This window comes from Bison bison, unplaced genomic scaffold (assembly GCF_000754665.1).
Source record: "Bison bison bison isolate TAMUID 2011002044 unplaced genomic scaffold, Bison_UMD1.0 scf7180017864200, whole genome shotgun sequence".
Taxonomy (NCBI): Eukaryota; Metazoa; Chordata; class Mammalia; order Artiodactyla; family Bovidae; genus Bison; species Bison bison.
This window is the reverse complement of record NW_011494772.1, coordinates 4,604,863-4,620,773: the sequence shown is the minus strand read 5'-3', so window position 1 is coordinate 4,620,773 and position 15,911 is coordinate 4,604,863. Positions and strand designations below refer to the sequence as shown.

Below are 15,911 nucleotides of genomic sequence, written 5' to 3'. Positions count from 1 at the left end.
CAGTGTTCTTGCCTGGAGAATCCCAGGGATGGGGGAGCCTCGTGGGCTGCTGTCTATGGGGTCGCACAGAGTCGGACACGACTGAAGCGACTTAGCAGCAGCAGCAATGGGACTGGATGCCTTGATCTTAGTTTTCAGAATGTTGAGTTTTAAGCCAACTTTTTCACTCTCCTCTTTCACTTTCATCAAGAGGCTCTTTAGTTCTTCTTCACTTTCTGCCATAAGTGTGTTGTCATCTGCATATCTGAGGTTATTGATATTTCTCCTGGCAATCTTGTTTCCAGCTTGTGCTTCATCCAGCCTGGCATTTCACATCATGTACTGTGCATATATGGAGAAGGCAGTGGCACCCCACTCCAGTACTCTTGCCTGGAGAATCCCATGGGCCGAGGAGCCTGGTAGGCTGCAGTCTATGGCGTCACTAGGAGTCGGACACGACTGAGCGACTTCACTTTCACTTTTCACTTTCATGCATTGGAGAAGGAAATGGTAACCCACTCCAGTGTTCTTACCTGGAGGATCCCAGGGACGGGGGAGCCTGGTCGGCTGGCGTCTATGGGGTCGCACAGAGTCAGACATGACTGAAGTGACTTAGCAGGCACTGTGCATATAAGTTAAATAAGCAGGGTACTGGGATAGAAAGTTGTGAAACTTTTACACTACAGATTCTCTTCTTTGAATGAAATCTGTGATCTCCAGTATATAAAATTTTTTTTTAATGCCATCATTTTAGAGCAGTTTATTTTTTCAGGTCATATTGCACTTATATAATCAAAGAAATGAGAATATGAATGTAACCAATGATATTTTCTAATATACAAAAATTTTATTTGTAACACGTATTAAAGTGTGCCTGATACTAAAATGTAAAAGACATTTCAGAAGAGATATTCCTATCACACTGTATAGGGCTTCTGAAACAATGTCTTCAGTCTGCAACTCATTGAGGTAGAAGATTATTTAGATACCCTCAACAAGAGATGAAAACTGAAAATCAGAATGTCATCACACTCTGTATAAAACCTCTCAGTGACTGTCCATCACCCATAGGCAAAATTCCAAGCTCTTTCTCAGGGCTGATGAAGCACTTCGTGATCTAGCACAACCCACCTCATCTATAACCAACCTTTACTTGCCAATCCTTACCAGTTAGAAAACTGAGTGTTTTGAATACTTTATATTTTCCCTTCCTCTGGGCCCACTCAGCTGTTTCTTAGAGTATCTCCATTTCTGATGGTCAGCATAGCCCTGCCCAGCCCCCATGCTGGTTTCACCCTCCCTGCTCTCTTCCTTCAACACTTGGTATCTTTGGTTATTTGCTTCTTATCAGCCTGCCCCACTGGATTGTATGCTCTATAAAAAGATCCAGTTGCCTGACAGATGATTGTCAAACAAAAGGATGATAAATTCAGGAGTTTTCTAGACTTTACTGTTTAGATCTGTTTTAGTTTAGCAGCAAAACTGAGCAAAAAAATACATAATTTTCCAGTTCCCTCTGTCCCCATACATTCACAGCCTTTGCCAGTATCAACATCTCCTACCAAAGTGGTACATTTGGTAAACTGATAAAACTCTATTGCCACGTAATTATCACCCAACAGTCATGGTTTATGTTACAGTTCACTCTTGGTGTTGTACACTCCGTGTGCAGATGTACAAAGAACAGTTGGATGAAGGTGTAACAGCATGTGTACCATCATTGCAGTATGGTGCAGCATAGACTCACTGTCGTAAAAACCCTCTGTGCCCAGTCTGTTTACCCCTCCCTCCCCTTGACCTCTGGCAACCACTGATCTTTTTACTGTCTTCATAGTTTTGCTTTTTCTAAAATATCATATAGTTGGAATCATAAAGTATATAGTCGTTTCTGATTTACTTCTTTCACTTGATAATATGCATTTAATTTTCTTCCATGTCTTACTGTGCATGGCTTAATAGTACATTTCTTTTTAGCACTGAATAATATTCCACTATCTGGATATGCCATGAGTTATATATTCATTCACCTCTTGAAAGATATCTTTGTTGCTTCCAGGTTTTCAGCAATTATAAATAAAGCATCCATGCATAGTTTCTTGATAAATACATTTTCAAACAGGATAAGTAGGAAGACACTCGAGTAAAGCTATTCAAAAATCATCTGGACATTTACTAATTACTGGTTTGTAAGGGACATCAAGACTAGATATATACATTTGTAATATTCATTCTATTTTGGATTTCTTTAACCTAGATAATCTTCTATATGCTGGATACAGTAGTAGGTGCTGGAAATGCAAAGTTGAGAATTATGAAGTTCTTGAGTTAGGATCTCACAAAATAGGTGGGGGAAAAGAGACATGAAACAAATAATTTCAGTATAATATGGAGATTGCACAGTCTAAGTATTATCAAGTTGTAATCAGTTCCTTATGATGGGGACAGAGAAGGCTCACAGAACTAAAGACATTTGAATTGAACCTTGAAGGAGAAGCAGGAACTCACAGTCAGATGATTTGAGATTAGTTATATACAGACCCAGAGATTTGAAAAAATTATTGAGTAGGCTGGTGTTGGAAAATAATGGGAAATTAAACTAAAATAATAGGCTCATGAGATGGGGAAGTGTCTTTTAATCCCCGCTAATGAGTTTGAACTTTTCTTACATGAGCAATATCACTGAATAATTTAAACATAGGTGTGATGTGAATGAAGATTTTAGAAATGTAATCCAGTTGCCTATATGGAAGGTAGAATGGAAGGGATGAAAATGACACCCCAGGAGCCAGGAAATCTAATGGACTGGTTCACATCAGAAGGAGACTGATTTATGATCATGGGCGTAGAGGTGAAGTGTAGAATATAGACTTGGGAGATATTGTAGAGGTTGACTTTATAGAACAGTTCCATCTAATATTATTTTTATTAGATATAAGTATAAAATAAAATTTCTTATTTTACCCTTAAGTGTTCTTTTTAAAGTACATTGAGATCTGTCTGATATATGAAAATAATAGCACTATGGGTAAGGTGTAACAGAAATGCTGCTGATTTTGTGTCACAATTAAAACATTTTGGGTTGATTTTCCATATTCCCCAGCCAGAATCCCTAAAACATGGTATATTTTAAAATTGTTATTTTTCTTTTTAATATATATTTTATAGGATTAGGTTTTCAACTTCTGTTTTATAGATTTCAGATGTTGAGATACATGACATCAGTTTCTAATGAAAAAATTAAGAAAATTAGGATAGTTGAAAAGTTACTGAATGTATTTTGTAGCACAAAGTCTTAATGATTGACATGTCACATGGAATGGAAGGTTGGCATGGACCTAGACTGAGTAAATAAAATTATCAAACTTCTTAGATAAATATTGGCATATTCTTTTGGTGTACAAGGATGCACAAGAGAAGAAAGTAGTTAAATCTCCAAGCACCAAGTTCATTAATTGCCCATAATTAGCAATTTTTTTTCAAGTGAATACCTTTGTTGGGAAATGATTGCCTTTTGTAACTGTGGGGTAACAATTAGCTAATAAGACCTTTAAAGAATAAATTGAGATTTTGAGATAACAGATGTACATATGGTTAGAAATTAAGATAATATCTAATAATTTACTATAGGTGATTTACTATAATAGTGCCAACAACAAGAAATCAGGCAGAAGTAAACTGAGAGAACATCTTAGATGTTCCTGTGGTTGCCATTCATGGCCAGTGTGCCTGTGTGTGAATGCCTATGTGTGATGCATTCTCTTTTTTTTTCATTTAATTTCAGCTATGACAGTGATAGCTGGTGCCCACCATTACCAGTTCAAACTTACTTACACCAGGGTATGGAGGATGAACTGGAAGAAGATGACGATCGTGTCCCAACACCTCCTGTCCGAGGCGTGGCTTCTTCCCCTGCTATTTCCTTTGGCCAGCAGTCCACGGCAACTCTGACTCCCTCCCCACGGGAAGAGATGCAGCCCATGCTGCAAGCTCACCTGGACGAGTTGACAAGGGCCTATCAGTTTGATATAGCAAAGCAAACATGGTAATTGTCCTTATCAGTTCAGGGGACCCATGCTTTCAACACACATAGAGGGGAAGCGTTCTTGAACATTAAATTCACTAGAGAGTCTCACTGAACTCTGCAGCTGGAGTTAGAAATGCTTTGGTACAACTCTGTAATCATCTCCATAAGGAAATTGACTGAATAAATGTTAAATAATTTGACCAGAGTCACACAACTGATTAGAGTGAACTGGAGCAAGAATTCAGGATCTGCAGAATTTCAGGCTCAAGTGCTTTTGGCTACGCCAGAATCTTTTTTAATGTACAGTTAGCTTCAATTAGCTTCTTCTTGAACTCACTTCCAGCATCATAATGAAGGACTCTTTTTAGAGTCTTCAAAGTGCCTGTGATTAGTTCTGTATGTGGTTGTGAATATGTAAATGTAAGCTTCTGCAAATCACATATGGTCAGTGTCAGTTATTAAAAGACCTTTTCTGGGTTGAATTAAATTAGACAGAAAAAAGCAACAAAATTAGTACAGTACATGCATCCCTAGAAAGCCCTTAGAATACACTGTGTGAGTGTATCTGTTCAGTTACTCATGTCCGACTCTTTGTGGCCCCATGGACTGTAGCCCTCGGGGCTGTTCTGTCCATGGAATTTTCCAGACAAGAATACTGGAGTGGGTTGCCTACTCCAGAAGATCTTCCCAACCTAGAGATGGAACCCGTGTCTCTTCTGTCTCCTGCCTTGGCAGGCAGATTCTTTATCACTTGCTCCACCTAGGAAGCCCTTAGAGTAATGTCTTACAAATACAAATTCCTTGTTTTCCTAATAGATTTGTAAACTTTCATAAGATATAGATGACTGTCTACTTATGTATCCTATGAAAATGCAAGAATAGTGGGATCAACTCTCACAATTTTGTACAATTATTTTTTATTTACTCTCCCTTTTCCCAAATAGTAACATATGAGTTTGACTCTTGAAAATGAAATCTCAGTGACATCTGATTATCTCAGTGACATACCTCTGATTATGTACACACTCATTGATTTGTGTCCTGTGTTTGAAGTTAAATTTTCACAAAATACCATTAGCTTCTTTTTCAATAGTTTTAGTTACTGAGATAAGCTCATAATGAGATAAATCTTATTCTAAGTGTTAACTATTTTTTTCTAAATATATAACTAAATATACAAAGAGATACTAAAACCCAGAATATCACTTAAAGCTTATTACAAACATAGGTTCTTAGAACCAGAAGTTCTTGAACGTTTTCTCAATCATCAGATGTTTTTTCAAAGGTCAAAGACAATTTACTCTTAAAAAGTATTATTTTTCATCAGCCTGCTTTATAAAATACTATTAAAGCTGAAGCCAGCTGCTTTAAGAGACAAAGAATTTCCTTCAGGTTAATTAAATGAAACCCTGAAGCTTAATCATTTAAAGCACAGATTCTAGCTCAGGGGTTGTCAACTCGGCCTGAATTTGGAATCATCTGGAAAACCTGGATGTATAGCCCTCACCCCACATTCTGATTGCTGGTCTGGCATTTGACTAGTGTCAGCCAAGGTTGGATCATGGCCACTCCTTACTAGCTTCGTGACAACAGGCAACTTGCTTAACACTTCTGTGCTTCAGTCCTCCATTTGTAAATGGCAATGATAATTCATAGTAACTGACTCATCCACAAACTGAGAGAGCGGTCCCTCCAAGACCACCCTCACTTCTAACGTTATGTACAAGGTTGGAGAGTCCCCAAGATTATCCCCAGGTTTAAGAATTCACTAGCAGGAGCCACAGAACTCACTGAAAACTATAATTTCCAAAGTTATAGTTTATTATAATGAAAAGATATAAATTAAAATCAGCCAAGAGAAGAAATGCATGGGAAACACTAGGAAATTCCAAAGTCAGGTTTCCTGTTGGTCCTTTCCCAGGTTAGTCGTGGAAAGGATAATGTCCCAGCGTGACAATATGGGTGGAGTATTGTCAACCAGGGAAGTTCACATGAGCCTTGAGTTTCAGAGTCTTTACTGGGGGTCTGTCTCCCAAATGAACTCCAGGAGTTGGTGATGGACGGGGAGGCCTGGCGTGCTGTAATTCATGGGGTCACAGAGTCGGACACGACTGAGTGGCTGAACTGAACTGAACTGAACTCCCAAATGTGGTTGACTATCAGCATGGCTGATCCAATTTCTGACCCTTCCTGCGGGTGGAGCTGATATTGTATGACTCCAAGTCCCCATCATACATAGGTCATATTGTTAGACTTTCTGGAAGAGCCTCCAGCCTCCAGGTAAACAAAGACATTTTATCAGATGGGACATTCTAGAGCTTAGAGATTACCTCTTAGGAGTTCAGGGCAGATGTTTCAGTTCCCTTTGGGCAAGGTCAAATTCTTTATTTCACATCTTAGTTTTTGGAAGAAGTAGTGAGTTTATTAGAGAAGGCGATGGCACCCCACTCCAGTACTGTTCCCTGGAAAATCCCATGGAGGGAGGAGCCTGGTGGGCTGCAGTCCATGGGGTCACTAAGAGTCAGGCATGACTGAGTGACTTCCCTTTCACTTTTCACTTTCATGCATTGGAGAAGGAAATGGCAACCCACTCCAGTGTTCTTGGCTAGAGAATCCCAGGGAGGGGAGAGCCTGGCGGGCTGCCGTCTATGGGGTCACATAGAGTCGGACTCGACAGAAGCGACTTAGGAAGCGACTTAGCAGTAGCAGCAGCAGTAAGTTTATACTTGTATAGTACTTAGTATCCAGCCACTCCATAGCTGTTACTATTCAGATGGCATGGGTTTTCACCTGGAGTTGTTCACTGCTCAGTTGTCTGAGTTGTCTTTCCACTCTTGGTGAGTGCTCCATAGTCCCTTGCTGAAGGAGTGAACAGTTCATCTCCACCTGTCCCAGGTATCCACAGAGCTGACTGCTTCTCTCTCTGAGTGTGCTTCCGTTCAGTCCAACCATGCCACCGAATGTCACACTGACTCCCCATATAGGAGGTCCAAGGATCTCATGGACAGAAGGTTCCATGTGCTCGCACAGCAGCTTACCCTACCGAAATGGCAGTGCCTCCATCTGGGCTGCACAGGACGTCACAGGAGGAATATTTTCAAATAATAATTCTGGGCTTTCCCTCCAAGGACTCTGTTCAAATTGACCCATGAAGTGCGCAACACACTTATAAATATTACATACCCTTAATTGCAGTGGTCTTGAATGCTTTTTTCTTTCTTTTTTTTTTTTTTTTGGCTATTCCCCATAGCTTGCGGGATCTTAGCTCCCTGACCAGGGATTGAACTCAGGCCCTCAGCAGTGAAAATGCTGAGTCCAAACTGCTGGAACAGCAAGGACTTGCCACTGGTGGTCTTTTAAGCAACTTGTATCAAGGCCAAAAAAAGAAAAGTTGTCTAAACATATGCCATATTCCCTCTTTAATGACAGTAACGAATAACAGGCTTGCTTTCCTTCAGCATTTTATAGTTTAGGAAAAAACTCCTAGTAATCACAAAACAAGCCAAGCGGACTCTAGGGTCCAGCTCTGCATTTTGCTAGCCATGTTAGTTGAAACTTAAGTCCCTTAAATTTGAACTAATTTTTTAAATTCTGAAGGAGAGATGGTAATACAAATTCTGTCTACTTCACAAGGTTAGGATTAGAGTTACCCACTTGTTGCAGCTGGTTTGTTTGGCACACCTGATGTTCTAAATGCACAGCACTAAGGTGCCTTTGAGGTACCTTCTGCCTTTGAGGTATTTGAGACTTTGATGGGGCTTCCCAGGTGACAGTAGTGGTAAAGAACCTGCCTGCCAATGCAGGAGACATAAAAGATGTGGGTTCCATCCCTGGGTTGGGAAGATCCCCTGGGGGAGGGCATGACAACCCACTCTAGTATTCTTGCCTGGAGAATCCCATGGACAGAGGAGCCTGGCCAGCTACAGTCCATAGGGACGCACAGGGTCAGTCCCAACTGAAGCGACTTAACTGCAGCAGCAGGGTAAAACAGATGCAAAAATCAGTAGCCAGGATACAAAGTAGCCATTCCTCCCCTACACTAGATTAAAGTGGAAACAACTGCCAGCCTGATTCTTGGAAGATCATGCAGGAAGAAAGCCTGGTAGAGCAGGGAATGGGCTGGTTGGAGGGAGAGGGTGTTTGCATTCGGTTTTCATGTGATGTCTTTTCTTCATAAGGGTCAGCAGGTGACATGGGTTACACAGGCTTAGTAGAACTTCTACAGGAAACCGGGAACATAATTATGTTCTTTTTGGACAAAAACAAAAAAAATCAGATTTAAATAAATATTTGTGATGAATATTCCTTTTCTCTTGTGTGATTTATTTGAACAACAACAAAAAAAATGCTGGGACTGTGCTTTTTCTCTGTGTATCATCCCATAAATACCCATAGAAGAATGTGCTGATATATATTGTTGTTATGGTTTTGGCAAGTCATATAGGCATAGCTCATTGTCTCTGCTGAAATGTAAAAACAGCACAGTAAGCTCCAAAATTAGTTAAAGGAAAGTGAGAAGACAAAATGAGTTACCATCGCATGCTGTTTAATTCTAATTACAATTTTGTGGAATGCTAATCCATTCTTCTTTTTTTTCTTCCCATTTGAATCCCAGGCATGTTCAAAGCAATAATCAACCTCCGCAGCCCCCAGTTCCACCGTTAGGTTACATGTCTGGAGCCTTGATTTCCGATTTAGAAACAGATGTTCCAGACGACGATGCTGATGATGAAGAGGAAGCTTTAGAAATCCCCAGACCCCTGCGAGCGCTAGAGCAGACACCTGGATCCAGTACGGACAATCTAGAGAGCTCTGTGACAGGTAACGGAACTGATTTTATAGGAATAACTGACCCATTTGTCACATGAAAAATGCCTCGAAAATCAAATACTTTCTTATGTAAGATTTATTCCACTCCATCTATTTCGGTGACATTTTTAATATGTTAATATTAAACACAAAATTCAAAAAGGATTTGGAAATACTTTTGCTTTGCTGCAAAATGATAAGAAAATTCATGAATTTTAAAAAGCTTTAAAGACATGAAAGAAAACTCAATTATATACACGGCTTTCATGAAAAGTTCATTCTACTGGGGAACCAAGTCTATTACATAAAAACCTTGACGTTTAGAAATGATATATTTTGTATATCAGGAGCAATGTATGAAGAGAATACAATCTTAAAACGCTTCTTAGTATTTCACTCTGTAAAATCATTCACTGATGAAAATAACCAAGTCTTCAGAATAAGCCTCTTAAAGGTTGCACAGGTATTATTTTTAGAGTGGGGAAGATGGAAAGCAAGATAAACTATAAATTTATGCATTTCATATTGTTGATCCAATAATTGCTGCTCTTCCAAGAAATACAGTTATTTTTGAAGTTTACCCCTTTGCCTTTCTCTGGCCTCCTTCACCAAGTGTAAGGCTGCAACTGGTATTCCCCTAGGATGATCCCAGGATTGCATCCTATATCCAAGGATGTAAATTTATCAAATGGTATTGAAAAAAAAAACTTAAATCCTAGTGTTTTCACGGTGACTATAGAGAAAAGTAAAAGTTTGGTCCTTTTAGTCAAGTAAATGTCCATTCTTTGATACACACACACGGGGCCTTTTACCTGGCTATAAAGACATACCTACTATAAATGCTTGCCTCTGTATATCATTGGGTTCTTCAGTAAGCCTACCCATTTCTGTATTTACCTTCATGACACCCTTCATTCTAGGAGGCCTTTTACCACAGTTCCATTTAATTCATTTTTATTCCAACAGCTTCTTAATTCGCACCGATTTTACACTGCATGTTACAGTTCAGAAAAACTGGTGGGGACTACCTTATGACAGTGATGAAGAAGCATGGGTACCTACATGTTTTCCCTGCGTGACTTCCTGAATTACACAATGTAATGCACAAGCCTCCACTTTTCAGCTTTTCTTTTTTACCTGAGGGCTGTCTGCTTGCTGAGCTAATTAAGATTTAAGAACTCCTGTGATTTGAAATCCAGATCCAGCTGAAGGTGGCAGAGCAAAAGTTTAAATCGTTGAATGCAGAGAGCTAACTTAATAGTGCAATATTATGTTAAGCCCCTTTGCCTGAATTTCTAGCATAATCTCCTTCAGGGTAAAATTCTGCATATTTTTGCATATCTCAGTAATGATACTGAACTCTTCTCAGTTAGGAATGCAGTAAAAACATTGCAATGATAAAAGTCAGCCATAGCCTATGTAGTTCTTTTATTAAATATAGTGTCGAAGTGGATAAATATATCTATAAATCAGGAGAATGTCATTTTGAACTTCTACATGCTCACCTACTAATATGTTTTGCTATCCAATGTGACTGTGGTTAAAAACAGTCTGAATTTCCCCTTGAAGCTAATATAACGTTCATTTCAAATGGAAGCTTTTATTGCTAAGAAAAACTTTTATTTTCCTACTTGAAGTCACTGTTTAATTACTACCACATGTAAAACCCTCAGTGTGTTTAGATATGTATTCATGATAAATTTATCCTATGAATAATCTTTCTCCTTAGTAAAAGAAGTTGCACTCTTCACCAAAGAAGCCAAGTAGGAACTCTTTTCTTTCCTTTTTTTTTTGGCTTTACAGTAACTTTGTGGGGAAGGTATGATCAAAGATTTCATCTGCTCTCTAACATTAAATTGTAATTTAAGTAAATATGTTAAAAATAAAAGTACATTTAAAAAAAAAGATGCGTGTGTACAGAAGTGTGTGTGTGTCTGAAAATCTAGGTAGGGTTTGTGAATATGTGTAAAGTGTGTGTGTGTGTCTATGTAGGAGTGTGTATATGAGCATAAGTAGGATTGTGAGTGTAGCAGAGCATGTGTATACACATACGTGTGCACATGGGGATGGCCCTGAGATGAATGTATGTACAGACCAAATGCTGTAGAAATCATCATGCTAATGACTATTGCTCTAACGTGTTTATGTTTTCTTCAGACACTCAAGGCTAGCTTAATGGTGCTAAATGAGGTGGGCAATAAAACAGAAACTATTTCCATTGGGTTTTTATGTTTTTAAGATGGTAAGTGCCCACAGAGAGGATTCTGATTTTACCGTCAGTCACTTTGAGTTCTAAATTTCTGTGTGGTGTGAGTAAATCATTTCTTTCATCTAAATTCTCTATTTTCATTTTCATAAGCATAATGACCATTTTTTTGTGAACTAGAACTAACAATTATGTTCCAGTCTTTAAATGTTAAAGCCAACGGAAAGGAAAGTCCAATGATAACACAGAGATGGGCTAGTAATTAGCCTATATGTAAAATTATTTATAATTTTACTTCTGAAATATGTTATATTCCAACAGCTGCCACATTAAGGAACATCAGTGGTTAGCCAGGCACAGAGCCTATATTTGTAAAGAAATAAGTATATTATTTTCAGATATTTTCTTAACAACGAATTTATGAGGGACTCTAAAAAGTTTGAAATAATGGTTCATGGATGGAAAAAGCCAAGAAGAGAGGAAAATATCAGTAATTCTATAGCTCATAATTTTGGTGTCTTAGTCTGGTTGGTTTGTTATAACAAAATATCATAGACTAGATGGCTTAAACAGCAAATATTGGAAAGCTGGGAAGTCCAAGATCAAGATACAGGCAGGCTGGGTTTCTGGCGCGAGCCCTTTTCCTGCAGGAAGCCATCTTCTCGCTATGTCCTCACATGGCAGGAGAGCTTGCTAAGGTCCCTAGTCATACCATGATGACCTCACCCTCATGACCTGATCTAAACTTAAATATCTCCGGAAGGCTCCACCTCAAAATGCCATAACATTATGGGTTAAAGCTTCAACATGAATTTTAGGGGGATGTTATCATTCAGTTCATAATACTCAGAAATGGAAAATATATTTGAAAATCTGTTATTTATTTACTTCCACAGCAAATATTTATTGAAAATCTATTCCTTCCAACTGCTTGGCTAGAAATTTAGGTTTGATAATAATAGTAATAATAGCAACTTGCACATACACGACCCTTAGTATGTGCAGGGCACTCTTCTGAACAGTTGGCGGTTTTTGGTATGAGTGGCTTTGTGAGCTAAGAAACTTTCTTACATTTTAAAAGGGTTTTAAGTAAACAAGAAAAAAACATATGAGGAAGACAGCAAAGCCTAAAATATTTAGTATCTAGGACATGACTGAGAGATTAATCCTTGACTTGAGCACCTTATAGAAACACTTCCCAGGTGTCACTAGTGGTAATGAACCTGCCTGCCAGTGCAGGAGATGTAAAAGACATGGGTTCCATCCCGGGGTCAGGAAGATGCCCTGGAGGAGGGCATGGCAATCCACTCAGTATTCTTGCCTGGGGAATCCCATGGACAGAGGAGCCTGGCGGGCTACAGATCATAAGGTTGTACAGAGTCAGACATGACTGAAGCGACTTAGCATACACACACACCTTATAGAAAAAGTCCACTGATCCCTGTTCTAAGGTTTTACCATATATTAACTCACTTAATTGTCATAATCCTTTATTTATTCTCACTTTATAGATAAGGAAATTGAGGCACAGAGGGGTTTAAAGACTTTTTTTAAGCTCACCCACCTGATAAATGGCAGAAAAATATTCAAAATCAATCAGCTTTACTCTAAAGACAAATTATCTTTTTTTTTTTTGCTTTTTTATTTTTTAGGAGGCTATTTACTTTACAATATTGTGTTGGTTCTGCCACACATCAACATGAATCCATCACAGGCGTACACGTGTTCCCCATCCTGAACCCCACTCCCACCTCCCTCCCCGTACCATCCCTCCAGGTCATCCCCCCCAAAAAAAAGAAAATGCCTTTTCCCAGGGCAGGGGAAGAAAAAGACAAAAGTGATAAGAATTCAAATAAATTACAAAATTAGTGCCCCTCAAAAAAATAAATAAATAAAGACAAATTATCATGATCTCAAGAGGAAAGTGATTTCCTGGTCTCCTCTCTCGCTTTCTGTGCATGTATACATATATGAATAAATATATATTTATACAAATACAGTGTATTATTTTATCTCTGGAAACAATTTTTACCCCCTATAAACTTAAGATCAAAAATTATAGTTTTTAGATGTAACTTTTATTATTTGTTTTTCTCACATTTAGTTCTATATTCAGTTATACTGACTCAAGCTAACAAAATTCAACTCATCACCACTTTTTGTAGGGAATCACATTTTTATTATTTTCTTTTAACTTTCAGTTTAAACCTATTTGGTTTTAGTAAAGTAGAAAAATGTTTTGATTACAGCACATCACACTCTTTTTTTGCCTAGAAATAAACATACAGGATTGTTTCAGTCTTCAGGAATATGCTTGTACTGCTAAGTCGCATCAGTCATGTCCAACTCTGTGCGACCCCAGAGACAGCAGCCCACCAGGCTCCCCTGTCCCTGGGATTCTCCAGGCAAGAACACTGGAGTGGGTTGCCATTTCCTTCTCCAAAGCATAAAAGTGAAAAGTGAAAGTGAAGTCGCTCAGTCATGTCCATCTCGTGATGACCCCATAGACTGCAGCCCACCAGGCTCCTCTGTCCCTGGGATTCTCCAGGCAAGAACACTGGAGTGGGATGCCATTGCCTTCTCCAAAGCTTGTACTAGTTCTGTCTAAATGCCAAACCCACCACTTTGGGACAGCAGGATAGGAGAAGCCTTTAATACACATTTTTGGTTTTTTTACTTCCGTGGTGGGAGTCAAGGGTGAGTGTTCCCTGTATTTAATGACTCTACCACAGGAATAAAGAAACAAAAGACAATAAGAGAAGGGGCAGGAGAAAAATGTCCTGAATGTGAAGCCAAGATTCTAACCGCTTCAGTGATCACAAAAATAAGAGTGAGAGTGAGTACTATGATGTGACTTGAATAAAACTTTCCTTAACGGCTAGACCCTACATAAATAAGTTGGTCGAAAGGAAATCAGGGTTCTATACTTACTGTAGTTTATGTCGCTGGAGATTTTTGCTGCAAGTCTCAAAGCAGATTATTTTGAAAACAAAACCTCGCAGCCCCACCGCCTTACTCAACCACACAGCTTTTAAAGAACTGACCACTTAAAAGCATGACCTGATGCTTTGCTTTTGTTGCAAAAACTTAAGGGACATATTTTCACAATGGGAAATTTCAGAGGGAATGCTAAAAATCATTAAATAACTTTCTTAGACAGTCTCCACAGCTCTGATGTAGTTAAAAAGAAATTAAACACAGACTTCAAAAGTTAATAGATAAAAGAGGAATATCATATATTCCACTTTTATCTGAGTAGATCAAATGAGCAGATGTCATAGGTCCCAAGGAAGAGATATTTTTAATTTCTTATTTTGCTTTCTGTCTATATTATACATTCCTTTCTCTGAGGAATGTAGGTGAATTATTGCATTATTCAATACATTTGAGTGAAAGAGCTTCTAAATATTAGACATGTTTTTCTACATCTAGGCAGAGGTCAGTATTTGGATTGATGTGTTCAAAGACACTCAGAGCTGAAGATTGTGTTTAACAGATAGATATATTGTACTAAATAGGAAGAATTCATGGATTAAATATTTCCTAAAAAAAATGGGGGACAGCCAGTTTTTGTATCTCATAAAAATGGTAATGCAACAATTAGCAGGGTCATATTATAAAGCATACACTTTAGCTTAATGGGTCTAAGGATAAGCATCTATCAGCAAGGAAGGATTTAGCACAAAATGACATGTAAATGAATTGATGACTGATCATAAATTAATTTTAGTGCTGAAGATGTAATGGAGACCCAGCAAGATGCCACTCTATCATGGTATTTTACTGCTCAGTAACATTTGAGCAACAACTTAATGTCCTATCGGCAGTTCTTCTTTAACAGCTTGAATACATTTGAGAGTTTTTTTTTGGCTTTCAGCAATTTTGAAACCTGAGAAATTTGGAAAGATGGAAGATGCAAACACAAATAAATCTGGCTATGTGACACAGATTCATTTTTCATTAGATGTTTAAATATGTATTGATTATGTTTGGGGCTATAACATGTCAGATTGGTATGGATCGCTTGTAATTTATGAAGAATCTCTACCTTAGCTGTTTTACCTAGTGTTGGTTTCAATTTTCATGGTTATATTTACTTATGAAAGAAAACCAATTGTAAAAAAAAGGGCTTACTTTTCTCTCTCTCTTTTTTTGTCTGCAGAGGGTCTTTGTTGCAATGCGTGGACTTTCACTAGTAAAAATGGCTTACTTTCTAATTGATGAATCACTGTTTTTCTTTTCTTATAATCATTGTCCTTTTTCTTTTTGGTAATAGTTTACATAAATCCTCAGATAATCTTTGCTATTTAAATCTAAAGAAAGAATGGTGGCGACAGAGAGGTGACATTAGTAATCGTTAAATTTTAACAATTTTACAATATGGAGGGAATGCAATATATATAATATACTTTTTTATTCATAATATATTGCCAATTTTCTTTAAACATATTTGCAACAATGTACCCATTCCATATATCATGGGTATATACATATATATGCATGTATCATATATACTCCATATCTCAAAAAAACAGAGGAACAAAGAGGGACAGAAAAATTTTTCTTCTGCATATACATGGAATTTAGAAAGATGGTAACAATAACCTTCTGTTTATTTGTTTGCTTCTTGCCCTCCGTTTTGAAGGCAAACTCAGCTATACTAAGCTGAGGGCGCTGGCGCCTTTTTAGTTTGGGGTGATGAGGTTTCCTACTTTCCATCATGGGTAAATCAGATTTGTATGTGGAAATCATCATATGAAGGACTCATTACATCACTTTTTCTCATTGTCCAAGTCATCAACAAGAGTTGACTGACCTTATCCTCCTTATTTAATAAATTTTCTAGGTGTTACTGTATGTTCTGGCTGTAACTAACATAAGGCCAAGGCTAGG

The 15,911-nt window shown here is 38.1% G+C and overlaps 1 protein-coding gene across 1 annotated transcript in view; it reads left to right on the top strand.

Annotated features, from left to right (window-relative positions):
- ROBO2 (roundabout, axon guidance receptor, homolog 2 (Drosophila)) overlaps window positions 1–15,911 on the top strand; it is a 657,579-nt gene that overhangs the window by 623,229 nt on the left and 18,439 nt on the right. The window contains exons 23-24 of the mRNA XM_010844340.1: window positions 3,761–4,021; window positions 8,619–8,824. Of these exons, the coding sequence (XP_010842642.1) occupies window positions 3,761–4,021; window positions 8,619–8,824 (467 nt within the window). The remainder of the gene's footprint in view (window positions 1–3,760; window positions 4,022–8,618; window positions 8,825–15,911) is intronic.